The 10,996-nt window shown below is 33.3% G+C and overlaps 1 protein-coding gene across 3 annotated transcripts; it reads right to left on the bottom strand.

Annotated features, from left to right (window-relative positions):
- Positions 1–520: 520 nt before the first annotated feature.
- LOC147071773 (tRNA N(3)-cytidine methyltransferase METTL6) lies at positions 521–8,879 on the bottom strand. Of its 3 annotated transcripts, none has more exons than XM_085947622.1 (8): positions 8,025–8,879; positions 6,606–7,302; positions 5,764–6,241; positions 5,258–5,311; positions 3,253–3,301; positions 2,985–3,037; positions 846–1,004; positions 521–630 (listed from the first exon to the last, which is right to left on the bottom strand). In XM_085947622.1, the coding sequence occupies exons 1-2, from the start codon at positions 8,702–8,704 to the stop codon at positions 7,134–7,136; spliced, it is 849 nt and encodes a 282-aa protein (XP_085803748.1). In that variant the 5' UTR covers positions 8,705–8,879; the 3' UTR covers positions 521–630; positions 846–1,004; positions 2,985–3,037; positions 3,253–3,301; positions 5,258–5,311; positions 5,764–6,241; positions 6,606–7,133. The 3 variants fall into 3 exon arrangements, with proteins under 3 accessions (XP_085803748.1, XP_085803746.1, XP_085803747.1); XM_085947620.1 differs by having other exon boundaries at positions 5,764–5,858; positions 7,100–7,302; XM_085947621.1 differs by lacking the exon at positions 3,253–3,301 and having other exon boundaries at positions 5,764–5,858; positions 7,100–7,302.
- Positions 8,880–10,996: the final 2,117 nt, after the last annotated feature.

Raw genomic sequence — 10,996 nt, 5'->3', positions numbered from 1 at the left:
CAATTATTAATTCTACCAATAGTTATATAATGCAGTTCCTAGTTTGTAAATTATTACCCTCAATATTAGCCTATTAGCTATTGCCGCCACTGAATATGAAAATTTTAGCACAAACATAATCGTTTAAACTTCCAGAAAATTGATACATGAGGCAATTTTGATACTATTCGTTTTTGTCTGAAAATGTGCTGGATGGGAGCATCCGTTTGTCATTTTAAAACAACATTGCGCATTTTTTGTCCTAAGAGAGTGGCAGTGGCGCGGAGCTTACTGTGTTTCTAGCAATTAATAAGTCCGAGTAAAAAGTACAAGTTTGTCAAAAACAATCATGTTGGATTTTCATTTTGGAAAAACTTTCGATAATGTTTTGGCTGTATGAACAATTCTTCCAATGTGTACCTAGCCTACTTCATGTAATAATAGTTTTCTTTCCAGGCTGTCACTAAAAAATGTAATATTGTTTGTGCACTGAATTCTTTTTGCATAAAACTTGACCATGTCAGTAATTAAAACACAACAATGTTTCAAACAAGAAATATTTATTTTCTTTGTTACATCAGTCATCCATCACATATGATAAAGCAGTCATCGTCTTCATCAGCAGACTCAAAAATATTCATCGGAAACCACCTGCAAAGAGCATTCATAATATTATTTTGAAGAGATTATTATAATTTTAATTAGCCGAAATCTATTTAATGTCAGATAGAGCTAATACATGATTTGGTTTTTATAATTCATGAAGAATTCATATTATGTAACTGTTTCATCATAATCCAAAAAAATTAATATTAGACTAACTTTAAAAAATTCAGTTTGATTTCCCTTAATTTGTTATAGCTTACCGATTTCATTTGGATGAACAAAATATTATGTTGCAGGACTATGACTCTCCCCCAGGCAACATACAATTATTTCTTTTTAGCAAAATTGAGAAAGCTGTGCAACCAACCGCAATGTGTTAGGCAGATTACTTTCTAATTCATTTTGTCGAATAAGGTAACCTGTAAAACAAGTAATTTTGTATGACTAATCTTTTTTCATAAAAAATTAACAATCGAAAATAACATTGGTCAATTCAGTTAGAGCTAATACATGTTAAAATTGTTTATAATTCACGAAGAATTCATTTTGTATTATGTCATCATTGTCAGTGTGCAAAAATAAAATGCAACGTTGTCACTCTCACTTTTATTTAATGTCAATATAATAAACCGATAAGTCTCATTTAGTTTAGAATCAATATGTGACTCCGATTTTTATTTTTGTTGATTTAGAGATGGAATATTTATTTCATTAATTTAAAACATTAGTCAGCATTTATGATGTTTAGTGTAATAATTCCTCAGTGATTTGTACTTATATGTACGAGGGTGGGTCAATAAGTCCTTAGAAAAGCCGACAGGTGGCGCGACTAGTACTGTAAGCGGTTTGTTTTAATGCAGCGGCACTACCGATTCAGTATGCTGCGAAGTTTCAATCAGATTGGTCGGGTTGTTGTGTGTTTCTCGTACATTTAAAAAAAAAATTGCTTGGGGAAAATGGAAAAATGGAAAATGGAGAAAATTGAGTTTAGAGCTGTTATTAAACATTTTAATATAAAAGGGTTAACAGCAAAGGAAATAAAAAATGAGTTGGATTTAGTTCACGGCATATCTGCTCCTTCACTTGCAACTATTTATAACTGGTTAAATGAATTTAAACGTGGTCGTACATCAACAAAGGATGAACCACGCTCAGGACGTCCTGTAGAGGTGACTACACCAGAAATGATCAATAAAATCCACGATAAGGTGTTAAGTGACCGAAGATTAAAGTTGAGTGAGATAATTGAGGTTACAGGGATCTCAAAAGGTAGCGTCATTTCTATTTTACATGACAAATTGGGCATGAAAAAAAATTCTGCAAGATGGGTGCCGCGTTTGCTCACAGTCGACAATAAACGCAATAGGGTGGTGGCCTCTAAAGCCCTGTTGTCGCTCATGCAACGCAATCCGGATGAATTTTTTCGTCGCTTTGTGACTGTAGATGAAACATGGATACACCACTATACTCCCGAGACGAAAGAACAGTCGAAGCAGTGGATTGCGAAAGGCGAACCATGTCCAAAGAAGGCGAAAACCGTAAAATCAGCTGGTAAGGTTATGGCTACTGTATTTTGGGATGCACGTGGAATTATTTTCGTTGACTATTTGGAAAAAGGAAAAACAATAACAGGGGATTATTATGCATCTTTATTGGACCAGCTAAAAAACAAAATTGAAGAAAAACGGCCTCATTTAAACAGGAAAAAAATCCTCTTTCATCAGGACAATGCCCGTGTTCACACATGTTTACGATCAATGGCTAAAATTGAAGAATTGGAGTTCGAATTGGTCGACCACCCACCGTATTCGCCAGATTTAGCCCCCAGTGACTTTTTCCTTTTCCCAAACTTAAAAAAATGGCTAAGTGGACAACGTTTTTTTTCAAATGAAGAAGTCATCGATCGGACAAATGCTTATTTTGAGGACCTTCCGAAAACTTATTTTTCTGACGGTTTAAAAAAAATTGAGAAACGTCTAACCAAGTGTATTGAGCTCCAAGGAGATTATGTTGAGAAATAAAAAAAAAATACAAAAAGAAAAACTGTTTTAATGCTTTTTTTTAAGGAATTATTGACCCACCCTTGTACCTATGTATAAATCAGTGAATAGACAAAATAATTTGTATAGAATCAAAAATAAAATGCAGTCATTCAACATTGTATTTGTTATATTTACAAATCAAGCTTTTAATGTAGAATTAGCACATTATATCGTCAACATAATTAATTACAAAAACTATTTCATAAACAGCTCTCACCGCTAGCTGGCGGAGTACGCCTGCGCAGGGTATAGAGGAGTGCACAACAGCTAGTGATTATGTCAGCGGAGAGCTTACAACTAAATTTTATTTTCTCCCAAGAAAAAAGATTTCTAATGAATAAATTTTTTTCATATTACCTTGAAATCTTGACCCTATTTCAGCCCCTGCACATCATCAATCAGCTACCTTCCTAAATAAAGACCAGAGAATGCACAATTAGCAATATTCCCAGATATTTTTAGAGTACAAAAAACAATCTGTTGGTATAAATTGATTCAATGTTTTCATCAGAAATAACTTAAAGTTCTCTTCATGTAACCTCGGAGATCTTGGTGGTAAAATATCATCATAAAAACTTTAAAATTTAATTGTAATTTAATTATATTAAAAACACAAATTGCTTACATAATTTACATTCCATGTCCTTTCTGTTCCATGTAGTAGTTGGTTGGCTCTGCAAGTTTAATAATCAAAATATTTTATTAGGTACAGTAAAACCTCGTTAGTAAGAACACTGATAATTCGAAATTAGCCGTAATTCGAAATTTTCGTGAAAAAAAAGTCCCTTGAACATTAATTTCATATAAAACCATACCTTTAATTCAAATTTCGTAATTCGAAATGATTTCAGAGTCCTTGCGTATAAAAATATTCAATAAATCGTATAATGTACAATATTTCATGAGCCAGTCATTGAAAACTGTGACAGACTTTTCTTGAAACATCAAAAATTACTTATTTTATGAAGGTAATAAAAATAATCCTGACATTTTATGACCCAATTCGGTAGGCACATCTATGATCGGAAACGAAATTAAAAGAAATCAAAACAAAATTTTATATTTTCCCCCAATACATTTCATATTTCGTAATATTTTTTTTTTCGATTTTCGGTCCCATGGAATTCATAAGGAGGTTTTACTGTAATAATAAATTATAGGATCGAAAATAAATCTCTAAAATAGCATTAACTGTTGAAAATGACCTTAAATTGTCATTGGGAATGAGAAAAGTCATTTAGTAGGTTTATAAAAAATATTATACAATTTAAAATCCAAAGTAAAAAGTATTTTCCTTCTTTACCTGACGGTTAGGTTCCTACCCTAACCTGACAAATTAATCTAGTATATCGGCTATTTTCAAAATTTGTTTGCCGCTGGCTTCCTGTAAACTGAAGAGAACCGTGTTTTATTTAGACCTGAATTTTATCTCAGTACTATACGACCCAAAGAGGTTGGATGGTCTTGACCATATATTTCTGATACATTTCACAGTGAATGTACAAATTTCCGTAAACGGTGGAGGCAGATATGTATGGGAAAGATTTTTAGATTGAGAGATGCCACTGTCTACTGCTATGACATATTATGTATATATTTAATTACATGCATATCGTCACTTAAAAAACAACACCGCGGAAGTCAATTAATTAAAATTTTCAGGGAAAACAAAAAACGTCTCAAAAAATTGAAAATTGATACTTTTTAACTTATTTTTTTTGTTTAGTTAAAAAAAAATCATTTTTTCATTCAAAAAGAATTTTTCCATAGAAGGAACATGGTGTAGGATTTTTTTACCTACCGAATGTTATTCAAAACTCAAAACCGCCAAATGGGGACTTACGCGGTGTTAACGACGATATGTTATTAAGGTTATTTGGCTATGTAGCCAGAATGGAAAATAATAATTTAGAAAAGCTCATAATCAGTGGCGGTTCGACTAAGACTAAGTGAACCTCAACACCTTCAGAGCTATGCAGACGGCGGAATGTAACGATTCCAAACAGCCGGTGACATTAATAAAGCAAGACCAGACAAAATTGAGTTTGAAATGTTTCATCAGTTTTTCTATAAATCTCTTCATGTAACTTCGGAGATCTTGGTGGTAAATATCATCATAAACATTTCAATTGGAGTCAAATTTGAGTCAGTTTGTAGTACTATCTATCGTCAAAAAAATATAACCAACACTCAGTCGATACCAGGCACTCGTCACTGCTAACACACTTGTATCAGATCGTCATCAGCAGACGAATCTTATGAGTCTATCAATAAACATCCATTAAAACACTTCTGTCACTAACATATCAACATATGAAAACTTAAACGTAGTAAATTAACTATTTTTTTTATTGAATGAATAATTCACAAAGATTTAAGAATGTAACATTCTTTTTATTGAACATTGTCGCAATTATATATGATGCCTATAGCATTGTGGTGCGTGGGCGCGAATCCCGAGAGACGCAGGCTCGATCCTGCTGGGTGTTGTATTTTTTCTATTGGTTATATATTTTCTCAGAAGTGTTTTCAAAATTATGTATGTTAAACGTAGTAAACAACTACAAATTATCTGAAATGAGACGCAAGGTAGCGATTTTAAAAACAGTTGAATGAAAAGAAAATGTTACCTTAGGAAACAAGGTCATCTCCAGAGTATGGGGGGGCACCTTATTGCCTTCCAACTGCAACAAAAATTTGATGTCTCGATTAATAATAATGATTAACCAGACATGTTCTTAGACTTGTAATATGTACATCAGTTTACATAGTTAAGTTCTCTTCATGTAACCTCGGAGATCTTGGTGGTAAATATCATCATGTACATTAAATTGTTTTCATTATGGTAGAATTGGTCGACAGATAATTAATATTTTGAAGTTGGTCGAAATGGTTATTTATACAGTAGTAATTAAAACATTAAACCAACCGAACCAACAAAATTGGTCATATATCACACTCAACATGTCAACATTCTTTGATACCGGTACGGAATTACTTCATATTACGTTATGAATGCAAAGGATTTCAAAATTTGATTTGGCCAGCAAGTCCTTTCATATAAATTGAAATTTACTCTAAAAAGTTTAGACGTTCACATAAACCAATAGACAGGGAATCAGACATAGGTACATACCTAGAAAGATATCATATCATCATATCAAGTAATACATCATTTGCTTTGTTGGGTTCAAACGATTGCAGAAACTAATCGTATCCAAGAATCATAATCTGAAATAAAAGGACTAGGTATTAGTCAAATGCATTAGATTGAAAAAAGACATTTAATTTTTGACAGGTCAGATAAATATTAGTTTGAATCATTTGGGAATTTTTCTTAATTATCGTTATGAAAACCACATGGCAGTCTCATAGATTATTGATATTCTTATAAACGGCATTGTTTTTTCCAAAAATAATTTAGAAAGACCCGCATATATCATCGGTTAGCAATTATCATCATTACTGTGCCTTATTTATAGACAGTCATAGGTATATCTGGATTGTGGATATCATCTTTTCAAATGCTGGTAAAGCAGATTATGTCACGTGAACACATAATAGGCTAGAACGCCACTACTGACTGGTTCTCCGCTCTCGCTCGCCGCCATTAACTGTCACACGTCATTTTTTAAGAGTATACAATACAAGGTGCCTTCACATTAATACGATTTGCTAGGATTGAAGTATGAACATTTTCACGGAACTGTTAACATCGACAATAGACAACTTATAAACTAACCTAATTTACATATTATTCATTAGGAGATATTTAGACGTGATTTTTAAAGGTTAACATTACAAAATATTGTAATGAGCAGCTTTGTATTTGACTCATAATAACTTGCTACCATTCTAATTGTTATCAATCACAATTATTAATATTGTCAAATAGTCAACTTTATTTAATTGCATACGTTTGTGCATCATTCTCTTAATTGTTTAAAATGGTAAATAACCATTGTCTATGCTCGCCACAATGCTACATTATCGAGATCAAATCGTATTAATGTGAAGGCAGCTTGCATTGTATACTCTTAACTGGCGTCATAAGAATATATTTTTATATCATGATGACTAAAAACGTTATGGGTTACTCGAAAAAGAAAACATGTCAATGAATATAATATTATTACTAATATAACAAACAATAAACATAAACACTAAATGGACGCATGTTGAATTTTTAACAGTTACAATCTTTTCATACCATGCCTCAGCTGAGGTATAGCCTTGAGTTTATCGACACAATTTAAATGACGAAAGGACAGAAAAGAAAATATGGGTACTGTTCGGTTAAAGCGGATACAGCGGAAAACGCATTTTGAAAATAGCCGATAAACTGGATTATTTGTTAGTTTAGGTTAGGTTTAGTTAACCTAACAAATAATCCAGTTTATCGGCTATTTTCAAAATGCGTTTTCCGCCGTATCCGCTTTAACCAGTACCAAAATATGTGCCAATATACATACCAAAATTTTCTCTGGTGATTGTAAGTGTTATACATTATTTTGGTACTTCTGGTTTCATGAACTTGGCTTGTAGGAATGTGCGGGGTACATCAATGCCTTCTTTGACATTAACAGTCCTCCGTTGAATGTAGCTAATGTTTATAACTTCAAAACCTGTCCTGAGAAATAACTCCTTCAGCTCATCCAGTTCAAAAAAGTAGCTCCTACAACATTAATATTTGTAATACAATTATTAGAAATGTATGTAATCATTTCCTGCATAACTATCAAAGCTATATATAAGCAATCAATTTGGGAGATAAGCCACCCATAGTGTAATAAATAATTAAAAACACATTTTGAAAAATCTGAGAAACCCACATGTTAATTGGGTGATGTCTCGGGTCGGTTTGGATTTCTTTTGCTTGCAGAGCACATGTACTTATTTTTGTGTTAGTGTTTTTTAGTTTTTTTTTATGTCTCAAAAGACCATGACAACAACAATGAAGAGAAGACATTAAATAACTACTGGGCAGGAAAATACATAATTGACACCATTTAATATTTTAGGTAAATGTGCTGCAGGTGGCCAAACATTCTTTTTAGACCAAACCAAACCTAATCTAACCTACCCCAACCAATTATCTCATATAATCTTAGTTTATGATAATGGTGCATCAAAATGTATGAAAATTTCAAATTTTTAATTATTGGATCAAAAAAGCCGGTGCGCCGACAGAAAAAGGTATTTATTATAATTGTCTACATGGAATAAACTTTTTTCATAAAAAAAAAATATAAAAGCTCATGGCCACCTCGCGGCACAATTACGAAATACATAATTGACACTATTTAATATTTTAAAGTGAGGAACAAGATTTATATTCTGAACTACTGATTTTTGCAGTCACGGACTGAAAAATTGACTTAGAACAAAACATTTTACCTAGTTCCATCCTGCCGCATGTATAAATTGTCAGCAATTTTGTGTCCTGCTTTGAATCGAAGTTGAGCCATATCATAGCGTCCATAATCCCTGAACAGCAAAAGACCACCTGGTTTCATAAGGCACCACATAAGTCCTGCGCAAGCTTTCCATTTCGAAGGTAACACGGCAGACAAAACGAAAACCATAGAGACGAGATCGACGCTACCATTTTCCACTTCAGAGCAAGCAGTTTCTGATGTGATATCGGCTACAAAAGCCTTCACAATGTTTTCATCGTATAGGTCATTTGACTTCAGCAATTCAATGGCACGTGGGGAAAAGTCACACGCGTAAAAGAAAAAGTTAGATATACCCTCCTTAATCAGAGGGAAAATCAAATTACCAACGCCACATCCCACTTCCAATAAAACGCGATTGCCGGCTTCAACATCGTTCCTTGTCAACTCTTCAAATTCCCGGGTAGTCCAGTGCCGGTCCTTGAAGAACTTGGTTTGATTTCTTTTGTAGAAGAGGTCCCAATGCTTTTTCGCGTTCACCTCGAGCATTTTGGCTTGATGATCAGATACAAGACGAGAAGATTGGGCCTCCAACGCCGATAATTCCAAAGACGATAACGACTGCGTGCAATAGCTAACCAAGTTAAAGTCGGGCGGTCCTTCGGAATCCAGAGACATCATTGCATTTACGTATTTTCCAGACAGTATACGCAATTTATAATGAAAATTCCGAAAGAATACTTGACGTCGTAATTATATTTTTAAATTTAGAATTGAGATTAGAATGAAAAAAATAAGATTACTTTTATAAGAAATCGATACATACGTATCACGAGCGAACTATCAACACCAATGCAAATCTTATCCATAGACTAGTATACTTTTATCTTATCTATGACCAATTCACAAATCACAAATGACACCATAGCAGTGCTGCCATCTTTTTCTATGCTGATTATAGTACAAAGGCGTAAAAATTATAGTATTTAAAAAAAATATATAGTACAGGAACATTTTATATATATCCCGTATATATATCAATAGTATGTTTGCTACAAAATCCACCCAAGTTATCAGGTACGTACTTGCACAGGTTTGATTAAAAACTATGATGAAATTAACATTTTAAAAATATTAATTCATAATATTATTTTGACAGCCCTGTTTTCTGATCGGCGTACATCTTGCAGGTATTTATAAAATAATAATAATATTCAGCGGCAAATAAATGTTAAACAATTACAGATTTTTTTCGGTCCGAATGATCGCGTATTAAAGTCTAATAGAATTTGCATAGTGATTGACGGACGAAGTCTGTCAACTCGGAGAGTAACGTATCAAACCTGTTTGAAATCCAACGAGCCTGGTCTGCGGATTAAAAAAGTCCGCAGATCTAGGGTGCTCCACGCGAAAAAAAGTCCGAAGACCAAAGAGATTGGACTCCTCCCAAACATGTTTGAAATCCAACGAGCCTGGTCTGCGGATTAAAAAGTCTGCAGATCTGGGGTGCTCCACGCGAAAAATCGTCTGACTTGCGTGCAAATGGAGCGCCGGCATAATGGCATATCGCGCCAGTGTTGCCAGCCATACTATAATTATAGCACAATACTATAATTTTACGCCGAATATGCCAAAATACTATAATTTTAAAGGATTCGAGCCGAAAAATGTTCCTGTACTATATTTTTTACAAAAAAACTATAATTTTTACGCCTTTGAACTATAATAAGCATAGAAAAATATAGCAGCACTGTATCGCGCGTTCATTACGGCGTGATCGTGGAACGAACAACAATTCAACGGTTTTAGCATGGTTTTAGTAAGATTGTGTGTGAGTGTGCTATTTTGTCACTGCCTTTTGACATTTAGCTCAAACACAGTTTCGTAAACAAACCATTCTTGAGATAAAACAATTCAATCAAATTTAATCCTTCCGCACACAACATAACCAAAATATAATGCGTGAACAAGTTTATTAATATCGGGTACTAGGATCATAAGGGCGAAACTACAAAAACACTGTACTGAGATAACTGGTAAAATAGTTTTTATTGTAAAAAAAAACAATTTCTCACTGTAAAAATAATAAATTAAAGCTGTAAAAATACAATTATTAATGGGAGACATTCGCCCTTTTGTCTCTCAAAATATTTTGAAATAAGGTTACTGGTAAATATTTGTTATTCATACAATATAGAATATAGACAATATAAAACATAGTAGGTGAAATATGTTTCATCAAATTCTATTCCCAAATCTAACTAAATACATAATTTTGTTCTGCATCATCTTCATCCATGTTTTCCTAAATATTTTAAAGATTTGACAACTTTAAAGAATTGTAAAAATAATGATATTGTTCCTGAACAATGCCCTTTGATATCTTTATCGCAGTGAGGAAAGTGGTGCATTATATTTAGGCTGGAGTCGGAAAGATGAATGGTTAATTCTGGTTCCTCTTCGTATGACTTGGAGCATTTTGAATGGCTCGTCAAATCCATATTTTCTCCATCCGTATGAATCGTTATCACTTTCTCCATCTGTATCAATCTTCTTATTCTTTAATATGCATTTTTGTAATTCAGAAAAATCAAGAAAATCTGGTTGATCCATCTCAGTTACATTGTATTTTTTGTGTGCCATCTGAACAGCAAAGTACCATGCGGATAGATGGTATATATCCAAATGCTTTGGTTTTCGATTCTCGCATGAACGGAATCTCATTTCATTTGCGAGTGCCCGGATTCAAAGAACATTTTGATTAACTATCGGAATTTTTGGGAATGACTATATTTTACAATGAACATCTTGTGTCACCATCCGGTCTTTGTTTTTCAATATCGCCTAAAGACCAATATGAATTCAACATTGTCTGCTGTACTGTTTCGGTAAAATTCTCATTGCACTTTTTGGGACATTTAGAACAGTCTTTGTTCTTTAAATAGCCTCCTTCAATTTGCTTACCTGTAACTG

This window comes from Rhyacophila brunnea, unplaced genomic scaffold, assembly GCF_057557595.1.
Source record: "Rhyacophila brunnea isolate RB1 unplaced genomic scaffold, BYU_Rbru_1.0 scaffold_2, whole genome shotgun sequence".
Taxonomy (NCBI): domain Eukaryota; kingdom Metazoa; phylum Arthropoda; class Insecta; order Trichoptera; family Rhyacophilidae; genus Rhyacophila; species Rhyacophila brunnea.
This window is presented reverse-complemented; position numbering and strand designations above follow the sequence as displayed.

Excerpts from the sequence above, each read along its gene's own strand:
- LOC147071773 (XM_085947622.1), bottom strand. The coding sequence starts at position 8,704 with ATGATGTCTCTGGATTCCGAAGGACCGCCCGACTTTAACTTGGTTAGC. Across the intron at positions 7,303-8,024 it reads ATGCGGCAGGATGGAACTAG|GAGCTACTTTTTTGAACTGG; the intron begins GTAAAATGTTTT and ends TTAATGTTGTAG.